The 17,306-nt window shown below is 42.7% G+C and overlaps 1 protein-coding gene across 3 annotated transcripts in view; it reads left to right on the forward strand.

Annotated features, from left to right (window-relative positions):
• GALNT14 (polypeptide N-acetylgalactosaminyltransferase 14) overlaps positions 1 to 17,306 on the forward strand; it is a 319,424-nt gene that overhangs the window by 275,109 nt on the left and 27,009 nt on the right. For all 3 annotated transcript variants that reach the window (XM_072991127.2, XM_020812187.3, XM_072991128.2), the window contains 2 exons: positions 1,617 to 1,701; positions 10,166 to 10,269. In XM_072991127.2, the coding sequence (XP_072847228.1) occupies positions 1,617 to 1,701; positions 10,166 to 10,269 (189 nt within the window). The remainder of the gene's footprint in view (positions 1 to 1,616; positions 1,702 to 10,165; positions 10,270 to 17,306) is intronic.

Consider the following 17,306-nt stretch of genomic DNA (forward strand, 5'->3'; position numbering starts at 1 on the left):
ACTGTCCCCCAGCACCACCTTCTGGACTCGATCATCCAGGTAGGAGCAGAACCATCATAATGTCATTGCCAACTGATCAACATCACCATCACACTTGAACTGCTCTTAACAATTCTTACATTGGACAGTGAGACCTGCAAGCAGCTGAAGGAAAAATGCACAAATCACAAATGTTCATGCTTAATAAACATGGCCTAATCAGAAGACACAACAATTCTGTAGATTTTAATAATAACTCTTAATCTTGAATCAAAGTATAATCTGGAATTTTGTTTGTTTGTTTGTTTGTTTGTTTGTTTGTTTTACCCTGCCTTTCTCCCCAAAAGGACCCATGGTGGAATCCTGTCTTAAATAGACTAACATACATATTTATTGGATTATAATCAGTACAATAAGGCATTGCAAAACTTACTTTTTTAAAATTCAATTCTCAGAATCTCCCCTGCTAATAAGGGGGATTCTGGAAGTTATAATTAAAATACATTAAAATATAGCAGTAAGTTGAAACTAGAGTAGGGCCATTGAATCAGTGGGATTTGTTGAGTCAACATGTATGTAAATTCTGTTGGTTATTACTGGACTGCAGCCAATATTTCCACATTCTGAATACAGTGGTACCTCAACTTACAAACTCAATCCATTTTGGAACGACGTTCGTACGTTGAAAAGTTCGTAAGTCGAAGTACCATTTCCCATTGAAATGCATGGGAACAGAATTAATCCATTCCAGCATTTCAAAAGGCAAAAAGGCAGGGGGAAAGGGCTGGGAATTCCAATCTCCCGCCCTTTCTCCCTGCCTTTTTGTGGAGTTCTCAAAGGGCTTCCTCCGATGTCACGGGGAAAGCCCTTTGAGAGCTCCAAAGGTGCCAGTTGCGGCGGCAGGACCCCCAGGGAGGTTTCTCAGGGCTTGCGCGCCACCATGGGAGACCTCCCTGGGGGTCCCTGCCGCCACGATCGGCACCTTTGGAGCTCTCAAAGGGCTTCCTCTGTTGTTGGGCGGAAATCTCTTTGAGAGCTCCGAAGGCAAAAGGGCAGGGAGAAAGGGCTGGAAATTCGAATTTCCCGTCCTTTCTCCCTGCCTTTTTGCCTTCAGAGCTGTCTTAGGGCTCCCCCCCCCCCGACATCACAGGAAGCCCTTTGAGCTCTCCGAATGCAAAAAAGCAGGGAGAAAGGGCGGGAAATCGAATTTCCCACCCTTTCTCCCTGCCTTTTTGGCTTCAGAGGTCTCAAAGGACTTTCTCCCCAACACTGGAGAAAGCCCTTTGAGACCTCCGAAGCCAAAAAGGCAGGGAGAAAGGGTGGGAAATTCAGATTTCCAGCCCTTTCTCCCTGCCTTTTTGCAGGGAACCATTTACAAATGGCTCCGTTCACAAAAAATGGCATTGACTTGCGAATGGAGCTTTGACCTCATTTGTAGGTCAAGCTCCGTCAAGTCAAGGCCAATTTTTGCTAACGGAGCCATTTGTAAATTGAAAAGTTCGTATCTAGGGACATTCGTAAGTCGAGGGTTGACTGTATAATCTAGATACTGAGTGTGACTGAAATGTCACAGTGACTAAAACATGGTCATAAGAGCCATCCCTAACCTATCTGTCTGCTGTTCATTTTGCCTCTAGGATTTGACTGGAGCCTTCATTTTAAGTGGGAACAACTTTCTCCAAAGCAGAAGGCAAAGCGAACAGACCCAACAGAGCCAATCAAGTAAGGATGGGCAAAACAGAGTTACAGGGAGCTTTCTTGAAAACATTGTGGAAGAAAGCCAAAGGCAGACCAAGCCATCTGAAGTACCCAGTTTGACAGTTTGACCCCTAAGTACATTAAAAATCTTTCCTGAAACATGATTTGATTACCTCCTAAATGTACATATTTACCCACTGCTTTATAAGTGTTGTAAAAATGATTGTGTTTGCTCTTCCATTCAATAATGTCATGTTTTTAAAGGAAATACACAGATAGGGTATAATATATATTAGGCATGTGTGGGAGTCCCTTAACCCACCCTGTACCCAAATATAGGGCATACTGATCACAGCCAAATCACCCCATACTCTTTAGGAGATATTCCAGCTCACTTCATGCCTGGGTCCATGACATTATCTGTGCATTTACAGATCTGCCAAACAGGAGAAATGTGAATGGTGACTGCCTTTTAGGGGGTATGTGCAGCATCATTAGTTTTGGCAACATGATAGACCTGACACAATAGCAGGAGGTAGGAAAACTGAAGAAATTTAGAAAGCTAGTAGGGAAAGGCTAGGTACTCTAGACTCTTAATGGCACTAAGGCCAGCAGGCAGTGGTTAATATTGGTACAACCGCACCAAAAATTGTGGGGGGGGGGAATGGTGGAGGAGAAGGAAGAATCATAGAATTGTAGAACTATCGTAAAGTTGGAAGGGACCTTGGAGGTCTTCTTGTCCGATCTCCTGCCCAAGGCAGGAGACCTCATACCATCCTGGACCTAAATATCATCCCAGACAGCAGTGGGACACCTACAACATCGGGAGGCCAACACTAATGCCTTTATTTTGTGACCTATCAGTTGAAAGCCCTTGCAGTAATCATCCTTCCACATTTACTTACACACACACACACACACACACACACACACACACACACACACACACACACACACACACACACACACACACACACACACACACACACACACACACACACACACACACACACACACACACACACACACATTCAGTGCCAGTAGTAATATTTTGGTAATGTTTAATAAACTAAGCTTAGAACAATGAAAAAGGATCTTGTAGAATGCAAATGGCTCTCTCACAATTTAATGGAGCTGAAGGGAATATAATGCAAGTCTTCCTGTTAGCCCTTCAGCTCCATTAAATGACCAGTGGAGCAGCTGCAAGTGATTTCAGTCTGAACCCTCCCTAGTACTAGCCTCAGTGGCTGGAATGTCCAGGGAAGACCTTGGGCTTCTTTGGCCAGTTCAGCTGTCACTCATCTTCTCTTTAGGTATCAGCAGCTCAGCCTACCGTACTATGAATTTCTGATTTTCTCAGTTCAAATTGCTGGCCTTCTTTCTTGCCCTGTGAATGTTAATTGAGGTATGAAATATATATTAAAGTTTTGTTCTCCTGAGGGTGAACAATGGTGCTTTGCTCCCCCCTATAGTTACCCAAAAATCTCACGAACACCCTGGACTTGATCCCATCTTGATCTGCACATTTGTCTGAAGGGAATGCACGTGCCTCATATATATTGTTTTTGAATGTGTCTTGAACCTGTTTATTTATTTAAAGCATTTTTCACTCTGCTCTTCAGTAAAAAAAGGCTTTTACTATGGAACAACTTTCATAGAGTAAAATTAAAAAAGACAATTGGCGCCTGCAGGTTTCAAGTATAAAAGGAAAAATGGATGGCAAAGGAAAGTAGAAATAAGGAGCAAGCTGTCTTTCATCAGGAGAAACAGGCCTGATTCTCATCTCATCTTCTTTTGCTGTCATCTGCTAGAATGGCTAACACAACCTCCTGTAACACAGGACGACTTGCCTTCTGTTGACACTCAAGAGCCATATTTGGCCAATTGCCCCTACCTTGGAGAGTGAAAATTGAACAGGGAGTGTGAAAAATGTATGTAAGCCCCTCCAACCTCACATGTCTGCATCCATGTGCTTCTTTTCAGACCTTATTTGCACTCATGAAGTTTCCCAGGCTTGTACTACTTGAACCTACTTAGAAGCCTCCAAGTAGTTGGGAACCTTGATAAGGTAAAGGTTCCCCTTGACAATTTTTGTCCAGTCGTGTTCGACTCAAGGGGCGGTGCTCATCCCCATTTCCAAGCCATAGAGCCAGTGTTTTGTCCAAAGACAATCTTCCATGGTCACATGGCCAGTGTGACTTAGACATGGAACACTGTTACCTTCCCACCAAGGTGGTCCCTATTTATCTACTTGCATTTGCATGCTTTCGAACCGCTAGGTTGGCGGGAGCTGGGACAAGCGACGTGAGATCACTCCGTCCCGTGGATTCGATCTTATGACTGCTGGTCTTCTGACCCTGCAGCACAGGCTTCCTTGGTTTAGCCCGCAGCGCCACCACGTCCCCATGAGAACCTTGATAAAGGCACATAATTGTGTTCAGCCAATGTGCAGGATTGCTGAAAGTAGAGCAATGTTCTACACCCCAAATTCCAGCTGACGCTTAGCTCTCACATGTTCAGGCAAACATTTGAGTAGGGCTAACTTTGGAAGTCCAACTTATCTAATCTCGGAAAGCAAATGCACCATTGCAATCTGTCATAGCAGAATGGCTGTACAGTATAGTGTTCTGCAGGTTCGGTTTTTTTATTAAGCAAGCTGGAGTTCACAATATTTGAGCTAAGAAGATTATACTGTAAGTGGGTAACAGACACCCTCTAGTCCAAACTTGGATAAAGCCCAACCAATTGTGCAATGGAGAGTGGGATGCAGGAAGTAGACAGAGAATATTCTGGGCAGGAGAACAACCTGCAGTCAATATATTTGCTACTTCTGGATCTCAGATAAGCTAATATTATCCCATGCTGGCTGGGGAAATGTCAACATGAACAGTTTTGCAGGCTCTGTTGCATCCTACTCAGTTTTGCTGAATCTTTCCTTTCCATTTTGGAAACATCCCATGGCAAAATGGTCACAACTTCTAGTCTGTCTCAACCAAGACCCTTGTTGCACAGATTGAAAGAGAAGCCTCTTTGTGGTCTGAGCCAGAGTGCTGAGAGCAGGCTGTGCCCTGTGTAATGAAAGGCACGGCAGTGCTTGCAGTACAGTCATCCTTGCATTTCTCATCCCACTCAGTGCCACTTCTTCATTTTTCTTTTCAATTAATATGGAGGAAAATGGAGGAATGATTGTTTTGAAATCCAAATTGATCCGATTATAAAGCATGTCTTTAAAAGCTCTTTCTTTGTCTTTTTCAACAAATCTTGCTTCCTACCCCCCCCCCCTCAAAATGAGACTTCTGGCAGGATAAGACTGGGTACAGAATAATGTCATGTAAATAACCCCCAAGTGCTAAATGCATTTTTTGCTGTGGAAGCCTGCAATCAGGGCTGCAGACTTTAGGCTCGTAGGAGTTGTGCTGATGAGTGCATTAGCCAGTCATCACATGCTGGGGTTGGCTTCTGATTGACAAGAAAGCGCACGCACACACACACACACACATATATGCTGGGGATATTTTGAAGCACTTCTTGTCCAGAAACTTGTTTATGAGAGGCAATTTTTATGTGCAGATATTACCCTATAGATAGGAAACTGTTTTGATGGGAATTATGTTTCCTTACAGCTTATTTTTTGGGGACTATTACTAACCCCAGCAGGCCAGACAAAATCAAAATGCATGCACCTTTCTTCCCGTAGACAGACAGACAGACAGACAGACAGACAGACAGACAGACAGACAGACAGACAGACAGACAGACAGACAGACAGACAGACTGGAAGAGAAAACTGTTCAAGCTTAAAGGTGGTGAACCAGGGCAGGCAGGGAAGAACCACACAAACACACAACATATTGGAAGTAAAACAGGCCACAACTTCATTCGTTAAAGGTGCCAATAGCCTTGATGCTAACAAAGAAGATGGATCTGCATCAGCCAAACTGCCTGGCAGCTGATGGTGAGCCAAGGTGACTGGAATCTGAGGGTAACCACAGGATCATTTGCCACTCTGTGGCCACAGTGGTCACAACAGAGCAGAGAATTTCAGCCTCTTGAGGCAAGACTCACTGTTGTCATGGGTGTTGTCAATGTTCAGGCTGCCCTTTGCTATGTTTGGCATCCTTTTTACTGCTGGTAACACGGGCACAATAGTATGCAGCAATATCAGACCATTTCCTGGCATTTTGAATTTTGGATACAGAACCACAATAGCCTGCATTCATGAACCCAAATTTTTTTAAAAAAATTGAATTTCCTGTTTGTTTGTTTTTTTTAAACAGATGCATAAGTATACATAAACTACATAAAAAATTCCAAGACCAAGAATGGTCTGTGCGTGCTCCACAAAATTCAGACTAGAAATCTATCTTTCAGTTTTCAAACTCTTCCTCTACAAACATGTTGTTTTCATGTTTTCCAAATGATGTCCCCTTGTCTTTTGAAATAGAAAAGGGATAGTTGAGAGTTAGCAAAGATTGTCATTTGGATCCACAGTCAAAATCATCCATCCCATGTAAAGAACAAACAATGAATAAAGGAGGGCTGTGTGGAATCAATTCATCTGAAATGTAGTGTTGGAGGAGAGATTTATAGATAGCACAGACCAGAAAGGCAAATAAGTGGGTGCTTAATCAAGTCAAGTCTGAAATCTCACTAGAGCAAAAATGAGTAAATAAGGCTACCCTACTTTGTACAGATAATGAGAATGCAGAATTGATTGCAAAAGAGAGTATTGCTGGAGGGGAGGAGGGAGTTGGAAAAGAGGGAGACCTAACATGAGATTGACTCAACAAAGGAATCTACAATTGTTAATTTGCAAGAACTGAGCAGAACCTACTGAAAGAAATATTGCTAGAAAGGGGGGCAAAGAAGAGGGAATAACGCAGTGTGAGATGTTGTTACTTTGCAAAATCTGAGCAGAGCTGTTAATGATAAAGCATTCATAGGCAGGGAAGTAACTAACTCATACAGTCACCACACATCAGAAGTGACTTGATGACACATAACATCCTTGGAGTTTTTTAATTACTGAGCAATTGCATAGTGACAAGATGGGTGTAATGGAGATTATGATAGTATATAGGTATCAAAGCTCTATTAACATCAGGTTATCAGCCACAAAGTAGAGAAATTGTGATTTCACAGTTTAAATGAGCTTCTGAATATTTGTTCTGTAATATTTTTAATATGTTTTTTTAAAATTCAGTATCTGAATTTTTAAATTAAAAAAATATTTATGTATGTCTGTTTTTACAAGCAGACAGAGAATCCCCTTGCAAGCATGATTCCGATAACCTGGTTTGTACAGAAAAGAGTTAAAAGGTTAGCTAAGAGTCAGCTTATTGCACCTTGATTGCCATGGTCAAAAGTTCAGATTGTCCCAGAATTTCCCCTTTGAAAATTTATATGAATAGACGCTTGATCTCAGAAATCGTGAGATAATGTTTACTGAATACCTCTCCTTGCCTTGCCTATAAATGTATGCAATGTTTCATTTTGCGAAGCTCCTGCTGCCAGGTCTTTACCACACATGTTGAAGTCTTATAACAAAGTGGCTGTTTATATATTTTGAAAGGCCTTCTTTGAGAATCTATATTTTAGCCCCAGCAGCCTGGATTCTGTCCACATTTTAAAAAGCAAGTGGGGCCAACCGTTCTCTTTCAAAATATAAGCAAAATTGGTCTCTTCAGTTGTATGATCTATTTTAAATCTGGGGACATTTAGAGTTGCCAGTTTTTGAATGGGTGTGGGTGGGCATAAAACAACTTTACTTTTAAAAAAAGCATAACTTGAAAACCATTTGCCCAAACTTCCCCAAATTTGGCACAGAGCAGGAACAGACTGTCTAGTCATAACCTGGACTGTGCCATATCGGGTGCTTCTCAGAAGCACAGTTTAAATGTTGTCTCATTTGGCTGTCCTTTTTTTAAAGAATCGTCTTATAGAAGGTTGCTTTGCTCTGCAGGCAAATTATTGGTTTTCCAAAACCTAAACAAGGGATGGTGAATGGCTGCTCTAATGTAGAATGGCTGCTCCAGGCCTTTGCAGCCCTTTATATATCCCAAAGTCAGGCTGGATAGAAACATCTCCTCTCTGGTCCACCAGCCTGATTGGCCGGGGACTCTCTCTGCAGGAAAAGCACACAAAACCACATGGGGAGGGAGGTAGCTGACAGACTCCTCCAAAATACCATTCCACCTGCCCCACTGCCATTGCAGGACAACAAATATGCCTACTTGCTGAGTCAGGGCCTGTTACTTTTCAGCAGGACTTGCTTTTTGACTACAGCCCCCAGAATTCCTCTGGCATGGCCTCCGTGTCCCATGGCTTAAGTAGGAACACAGGCTTTAAATCTAATTAAATATGTTGATTAGCCCATCTTTGTGACATCATGAGTAGAGTATTACATGTCTTTATTTTAGCCAGCTTATTTGGTTGTTTGTTTATTTTAATTTGTATTCCACCTTTCTCCCAATTAAGGGACCCCAGGTGGCTCACAAGTTACTGAAAAAGAAACTGACTAAAACCACAATAAATTATAACGCTTAAAAAACAAAAGTATTAACAGTGTTGGCTCTTAGGAGCCGAGAAGCCTCATGAAAGGAGATATGATCCTTCAGATAGTGTGGACCCAAGCCATATTGGATTTTATTAGTCATAACCAGCCTTGTGAATTGGGCCTGGAAATGGACCCAATTTGTTTTACAGCCATTGTTTGGGCATCTCTTTCAGTTTTGTCATCCAGTTCTCTTTGGCCCTTCTGACTTTCAGTCTCCTGTCCACCAGAGCAGTGTTTTTCAATCTGGCAGTTGTGATCCCCATGGGGTCAAAAAGTGTTTTTTTTTTTTGGGGGGGGGGTGAGTCACTTTATATGTTTTGTTCCCGTTGTTAAATAATTTCTTCCTTGACCTTTCAGAGCCGGATATTAAAGTAAGAATGTATGTGTATGTATGAGAAACAGGCCTTTTGGAGGAGAGAAAGAAGCCTCTACTTTCTGAGAAGGGATGCCTTTATCCCAATAAAATGCCTTTTTATGCAAATGTGGTGGTGGTGGGGGGGTCACAGAATACTTGGGGGTTGCCACTCAAAAAAAGTTGGGAAGCACTGCACAGAGCATATGTAGACTCCACTCTGATTCTATTCTCAGACAAAGACTTTTCTTTACCATTTGTGTGTTAATATGCTAGGACATTTTCTATTGACTGTTAAAAACTACTGTAAAGATCAATCAGCATGATAGTGCATTTTTTTCTATTGCATTTTCTATTCTATTTCACATTCCAAAATGTGTATATAATAGCTATTTGCCTATTGAGGGAACACTCCAGGCATCTAATGATGTGGGCTTCACTTCATGGAAGCTGATGCCAAATAAAATTATTGGATGTCAGTGTGCCACAAGACTCTTCACAATAATTCTTTATGATATTATGCTGTAAGACTATTTATTTTTATTTCAATGGATTAACATCACTACTTCTGTAGACACGCATGCGCGCACACGCACACACAGACAGACAAACATACAATTTCTTCCTTACACTGAAAACTGAAGAGTTTATACTGTAGCCCAATCACCACAAAAACTAACATATAAATAATATGCGTGAAATTCTAAACCAGGGGTGGGTAACCATGGTCTATATGCTGCAAAACCCTTGCTAGCCAAACCTATGGGGGAAACATGAGTGCTGTAGTTTAAAAACATCTGGATTGCCCATTCTGATCCAAATAATTTGAACTAAATATCCATAAAACTGCAACCAACTCAAGCTGAAAATGCCAACAAATCTCAAGGGCTCTCCAAACTTATTCACTGCTTCTCTTGTCTCTGAAAACTAAGATCTTGTTTAATCTGCCCCAGCCTTTCTTAAGGCAGAGAACAATTCCCTAATGCAGATACATTCCCTTAGTTTCCATCAATGACTCCTTGACTTCATAGCAGTAGCCAGCACTTTTATTATAATTCCAATGCCCACCTTAACTCAGTTTCTTCTTCTTCTTCTTCTTCTTCTTCTTCTTCTTCTTCTTCTTCTTCTTCTTCTTCTTCTATTATTATTATTATTATTATTATTATTATTATTATTATTATTATTATTATTATTATTATTATTATTATTATTATTATTATTATTATTATTATTACTACTACTACTACTACTACTACTACTACTACTACTACTTCATTATTTTGTTTGCACCATCAGTGTGTGTGGTGCTGTTGCTATACAGAATCTAAAAGGTAAGCTGCATCTCCCTCTTCCTTGTTATCAGCTCATTGTCAGATTTTCCAGGACATTTGCCATGCATGTCTGGGAACAAGGTAGCTGTATATCTGTTTACAGGTTGCAAAATAGTAGTTGTTTTATGCTAGTTAGGAAACATAAAGTGGATTTGTTTCTTCTTTTATCCGGATACACATACTGTATGCTGTACTTTTTGCAAAGGATTCTAAACAAATACTTCTTTCTTTCCTTTCCAAACCATGCAGGACCCCTATCATTGCAGGAGGGCTTTTTGTCATTGACAAGGCCTGGTTCAACCATCTTGGAAAATATGATGCGGCGATGGACATTTGGGGTGGAGAGAACTTTGGTAAGTCACTGTCCATGAACTAGTGGGCAAAACAAGAGCCTCCAGATGATATTGGAGTTCACTTCCCCATATCCTTCACTATTGGTTATGCTACCTAGAGCTGAGGGTCACACCCAGAAGGCTGCACTTTTGTGTCCCTCTCTTCTACAATCATCAGCCCAATGTTGGGAGGAGAGGCACCAGGATTATCTCAGTAGTTCAAGATTCCCATCACTCAAAAGTCCCATTTATTATTTGTCAGGAATCTAAGTAAACAAGAACTCTCTCAGTGCTTTTATTAAAGTGCAGTTTATTATTTGAAGGCTCCTTCTGTCTTTGCTGCTAGTACCAAGCTTTCCTTCATAGCTGGAATACTGTCTCATCTTTTGACACCATCATCAACTTCAAACCATCTAACAGGACAAAGAAAAGGAGGGGTCAGGCAGGCACAACTCTTAGCAAAAAGATAATCACTGAGTGTAAACAATCTGATGGGTAGAGTTCTGCCACAATACCAGACATTGGAGGCATGTTAAAAGGAAGAAATTGGCAGTATCACAGTTAATTCTAAAGGTTCAGTAGAGATTACCTATGGGACCTTTCCAATTAATGCATCATATTTTGCTAACATCACCAAATAGAAGGAGCGTTGTCTTTTCCTCAGGGGGATAATTTTGTGGTGGCCATGGAAGAGCCTGTTTCATGGATGGCATTTCCAGAACTTTTGTGCTTTCTCTCCATTTTATGCTCTGGCAGGATCTGTGCTGCTTGTTTTGAACTGTTTGCTCTCTACAGGGAGCACTTAAACATCTATGTCAATAAAGTGGTTTTAGAGGCAGTAAATCTAGGCAGCAGCATAGCTGGGTAAGTGACCCAATGTGCACATGATCTACCAGGATTTAAATACGGCGAAATGTTCATCTGCTCCTTTGTTGCACCATGGTTATAGCTCCTACTCTGGACCAGTCTTATGCCAGTTATAAATATCCGAGGATGTATCTGTGTTGTATTAAGACCAGTATCAGAGCAGAAGAGGAAAAGGTAGCTTAAAGCCACAGTGGATAAGGTACAGCATATGGGTTGCAGGTGACTTCCTGTGGATCTCTTTTTAAAACTAATTGGAAATTTTTTTTACACACATGCACCTCAAATTCATTTTCAAGTGCCCAAACCCAACAAGCACACTCAAACCAAGCTGGAAGTTGCTGTCTGGGAACTTCCTCTTTCATTTTCCCCAATTTTTCTGGGATTTTGGACAGTTTCACAGGAAGGTTCTAGGAAAATGGCCCCCTGGACCTCCTCAACTCACCCACCACTGGATTCCTGTCATGTGTCTACCCATTTTCCTAGACTCTTTGTTGATTTAAACTTCAATGTAACCTAGGGAAGACAAATTTAAATGGGGATGGTGCCAAGGACAACAGAGATACTGGGCAGAGCCTGGGGAAATTCATTTTGGACTACAATTCACAGAATCCACAGCCAGCACTTTGTATGTTGGCTGGGAATTATTGTTGTTATAGTCCAAAAAAAGAGGAACCTTTCTAAACTCTGGTTTTTGGGGGGTGGACATTTTTCCCTGTGTTTCCTGTGCAGTTCAGGGAATTCCTCAGGGGAAATGAAAGAATTGACGTTAGCTCATCTTGTTCATGACTGAAAGGTTTGATCAAACTGGACTATGTTGTTGTCTTATTGTTTGCAGCTGCAATGCCGCTGCAGATCAGAGAGAGCCAAGTGAAGCCTTGAAAGAGCAAAGCAGGCACTGGGATGTCAGAGAGACAGATCTTAAGCTGGCTTTAATACTTCAACACCTCTAGGGAGTGTGGCTAGCAAGGAAAAATAATCCTGTCTTTGCAGATGCAGCCGCTTTGTCAGTGATCCATAGAAACAGATGCTACTGCTTTGCAATAATCCCCTCCGTTGCCTGACACTGTTGTTTTTCCCCTCCTTGAAGCCTTTTATCATAGCGTATGTGGGTATATTTTCCTACTTAGTATGCAGAGTTGTGTTATCAAGTGGCTTGGCCTTGCTCCTTCTCACTGAACATGCCTCATCCCCCGAGACTTCCTCTCACCCTGAAAGTAAACCATGTAATTAAGTAGACCAGGGTACATAGATGCTAGAAGTGTAAAACCAAACTGCCTGTGCAGAAAGGTGGTTGCTTACATCCAGCAGAAGGACATATCAAAGCCTGTAGGATTGGGCAGATATAGGATTAAAAAGTGAGGAGGAATTAAAGAACCTCTTAATGAGAGTGAAAGAGGAGAGCACAAAAATGGTCTGAAGCTCAACATAAAAAAACCCCTAAGATCATGGCCACTGGTCCCATCACCTCCTGGCAAATAGAAGGGGAAGATATGGAAGCAGTGACAGATTTTACTTTCTTGGGTTCCATGATCACTGCAGATGGTGACAGCAGCCATGAAATTAAGACGCCTGCTTCTTGAGAGGAAAGTGAGGACAAACCTAGGCAGCATCTTAAAAAGCAGAGACATTACCTTGCCGACAAAAGTCTGCATAGTTAAAGCTATGGTTTTTCCAGTAGTGATGTATGGAAGTGAGAGCTGGACCATAAAGAAGGCTGACCGCCAAAGAATTGATGCTTTTGAATTGTGGTGCTGGAGAAGACTCTTGAGAGTCCCCTGGACTGCAAAGAGAACACACCTATCAATTCTGAAGGAAATCAATCCTGAGTGCTCACTGGAAGGACAGATCCTGAAGCTGAGGCTCCAAACTTTGGTCATCACATGAGAAGACTCCCTGGAAAAGATCCTGATGTTGGGAAAGTATGAAGGCAAGAGGAGAAGGGGACACCAGAGGACGAGATGGTTGGACAGTGTCATCGGAGCTACCAACATGAATTTGACCAAACTCCAGCAGGCAGTGGAAGACAGGCGGGCCTGGTGTGCTCTGATCCATGGGGTCACGAAGAGTCAGACACAACTTAACAACTAAACAACAACAACACCAATAACAAAAGGATTATATGAGAAACGGGATACAACAGAAAGCAATGATAGAACACTGAAGGTCAGATGGCCATGTGTCCTGTTTTACAAGATGGTGGTCCTTTGTTTGAAAAGTTGTCCGAAGGTAGCTTGAATTTTCTCTCTCTTTGACAGCCTGTCCAGTTTTTATTTGGTTTAAAAGTAATGATGAGAGAAGAGGTCTTGAAGTTACCTACTAAAACGACACTAGTAAAATGAGCAAGAAGACAGGTCACATATCACAGTCTTCTCTGTGACTATGAGATAAATTGGATTTCTATTTAACCTACAGCAGTATTTTCTAAATTTGTACCTGTTAATATAAACTAGCATATGCGTTCTATATAAATCTGTGTAATTTTTTGTCTTCTTCCATCCCCTGCCTTTTTTATGGTGCATAAAATGGTCACACTACATAGGGCTTATTCAGACAGACATTTGCTTTGCTGTTTGGTGTGTTGCGGAGGCATATTGATTTACTGTTTTTTCCAGTAATCACATGATAAGTGGACCAGTTTGCACCCAGAGCATCCAACCTTCATCTTTTTGAGCTTCTGTCAGGAGTTTTTCCTTTTTTGGTTCAGGTTGGTGCACTCTAGTTTAATCTGTTCTCAGTGTGTGCAATCACTGGGAATGAATTAAAATCAAGCCTTGTAGCTGTCAAAGTGTGAGGGTTCAATGGTAACCTCAGGCTTGTCGAACACAAATACAGGATGCTCAGTTTTTTGAAAAACAGAACTAGGATTTATTGGAACATCAAATAAAAAATATCAACATTGAACTTGTCATTGTTCTTTTCTCTCGTCGCCAACGGGTCAAACGAGGGTGTCCATACATCTTGTAAAAAGGGGTTGAAACTTGGATCATTCCAGGGACCTTTAGAGAACGGATTAGTCTCATCCGGTTCTTTAGCATCAGTGTCCACATCAATCAGGGGTAAGGTCTCCTCATCTCCCCTCTCATGGTCATAGGGGTCGGCTCCCTCTGCATAGGGGTCCCAAGGTCTGGTAAATACCTCCTCTGGCGAGCCTCCTCCAGACGCCATGCTCTCCTCTCTCATTCCTCCCTCTCCACCGCTTCTTTTTATTTATTTATTTATTTATTTATTTTATTTCTATCCCGCCTATCTGATCATATTAGACCACTCTAGGCGGCTTACAGTAAAAAACAACAATATAATTTTAAAACTTTACAGCAGAAGCGTAAATGAAAATAAAGAACAGAATAAGAGAAAGATCGTCAAGGGTTTTCTGTTGGGAAGGCCTGCCTATACATCAATGTTTTTAGTTGTTTCTTAAAAATGCCCAGCGAGGGAGCCGCGCGAATCTCAGGGGGCAAGTTGTTCCAAAGGCGAGGAGCCACCGCCGAGAAGGCCCGGTTTCTGGTCTTTTCCTTTCGGGCCTCTCTCGGCGTTAGGCTCCTCAGCCTTATCTCCTGGCTCGCGCGAGTGACACGGGTAGATCTTGGTGGGAGAAGGCGTTCCGCCAAGTATCGAGGTCCTAAACCGTTTAGGGCTTTATAAGTAAGCGTTAACACTTTGAAATCAATGCGGAATCAGATGGGCAGCCAATGCAATGCGGCCAGAGTGGGGGAGATATGTTGGTATCTTCTCAGCCCACTGAGTAGTCTGGCCGCCGCATTCTGCACCACCTGTAGTTTCCGCAGCAATCTCAAAGGTAGCCCCACGTAGAGCGCATTACAGTGGTCTAATCTCGAGACTACAAGCGCATGCACCAGAGTGGTGAGAGACCCCACATCAAGGTAGGGCCGCAGCTGGGCTATCCGCCTGAGATGGAAAAAAGCGGAACGGACCACGGACGCCACCTGGGTCTCCATGGTGAGCGCCGGGTCAAGATGGACACCCAAGCTACGGACCCCATCCCTGGCGGGCAGGGTCACCCTCCCGAAAATGAGGGAGTTTCCCATATCCCCAGGTGTGGGGGCGCCCACCCTCAGTACCTCCATCTTGTCCGGGTTCAGCCTCAGCCCGTTCTCCTGCATCCATTCCTGTACAGCCTCCAGGCAACGCCGAAGGGACAGAACGGCATCTCCTGCAGTTGGAAAAAAGGAGATGTAGAGCTGTGTGTCATCCGCATATTGATGGCACTGCGCTCCACACCTCCTGATGACCCCTCCCAGCGGCCTCATGTAGATGTTAAACAGCATTGGGGAGATGATCGACCCCTGAGGGACCCCACAATTAAGGCACCACGGGGCCGAAACATTCTCCCCAAGCTGTACTCTCTGGGGACGGTCCTCCAAGAAGGAACGGAGCCAAGCAAAAGCCCGGCCACCTATCCCCAACTCAGCGAGCCTCCCCAGGAGGATACCATGGTCAATGGTATCAAAGGCCGCTGAGATATCGAGGAGGACTTTTTCCTCTCTCAACCACCTCTGCCACTCCCTGGCTTCCGCTTCTCCCCAATAGGACGGTTTGGGGGGCAAACCTCTTCGTCACCGGTAATCAGCCTCTTCTCGAGGCACCCTCACCTTTAACATCTCCCTGTCCAGGGATCTTCCACCCATATTAATTCCCAACCTCCGGGTATGTTGTCCCGCTCTCCTTTTATATCTCCATGTCCCGCCTCTACTAACGGTCACTCCCCACCCTTGTTCCCACCTTTTCTACTCCTGTCTGGGTGGCCACTGATAGTCTCTTCAAGCCCTGTTCCAAGTCACAGGTATCTATACCCTGGTGCCTGACCGCGACGCAGGTAGCCGTAGATTCCGTTTGGGTCTCCTTCTCTCTCTTAAAGGAGGATGACACTCCGTGGAGCATTTCTATAGCCTTGCCTCGGGTCTCACACAAAGCTACCCAGGCTCCTTCTGGTTTGAATTTCCAATATCATGAAGTGACTTAATAAATAAGTTGCTTCAGTATGTTGACAAGTGATTCAGTGCATCAGCGATGGTCTAGCAGTCCAAACTACTAATAGTAATTGCACTGCCCCTCTACAGATTGAGAGTGGAAGTAGTTGGAGAATGGTTTGAGATCTATATGCCATTTAGACATGGGGATTATGCCAAGTGGCATATCACTCTTTCCCACCAACCTCAAGCAACCTTATTTAGACCACACTGGTACACAACAAAAGGGCCAGTGTAGATGCGCTGAATGAGGATCCACAGAACATGATATCAAGGTTTTGAGCATGCATATGAATTGCAAATCTCATTTATTTTATAGTGGGGTCTTATCTTCTTGAACATGACCAATTTCTGACATGCTTGTCATTGCGATGTAGAACTGGAAAGCCAAACAGCTTTGTTTCCCTACTTTTGGCAGAGATTCATATTATTTTGTAAGTTTTTTTTACTGCTTCAACCAAGAGCTAGTAATGTGCACACATGGTATCATGTTTTTAGTCACAAATTTTTCATTTGAAACCTATTCACTTCTTATTGGAATAATTTAACTATTTAAAAGGTTTTTAATATTGTTTAATTTTAATATTGTAGCTCACCAGGGGGCCTCTAGAGGAGAAAGACAGGTGTAATTGTAAAGATTCTCAGACTGATGTCAGCTTTATATGTGTCCATCCATAAGTCACTGTGTTGTCCAATTAAATCACTAGGTATGAAGGAACCCAAAGTTATGGCCAGCATCAGGCCTGGTGGGCCCTCAACAGGCTGGTGCCACTGGACTGCTCTCAGATGCTCAAAACCCTAGCGCCCCTTCCCAGTGTCCCCTGCTGTTTTCAGGAGCTCTCACATGTCTACTATCAAGCTTTTCCTCCGACCCAGTTCTTGTTTTAACTCCTTTCTCATGAACACTGAATGTGTTGGGAAGGGCACCAGTTCTGCATTCTCCATTGCACACATTATTATAAACATAAGGGATAGTAAAGTGCTCCTGAAATATTAAAGTCTGTTGTATACAAAAGGGATTTTCTTACAGTTTAGTTATTTTCCATTTCCTACAATGTTACCAGGAAATTTCATATCATTAAATGTCAAAGTAATGGTCAGGAGCTTTGCATAGAAGAAAACAGGCTATCCAGAAAAGCTGTTTCTGATCCATTGTTTGCCTGCTTCAGTGCAGTAAAGCGTACAATGACACCGGCATCTGGT

Source organism: Pogona vitticeps, chromosome 1, assembly GCF_051106095.1.
Source record: "Pogona vitticeps strain Pit_001003342236 chromosome 1, PviZW2.1, whole genome shotgun sequence".
NCBI classification, from domain to species: domain Eukaryota; kingdom Metazoa; phylum Chordata; class Lepidosauria; order Squamata; family Agamidae; genus Pogona; species Pogona vitticeps.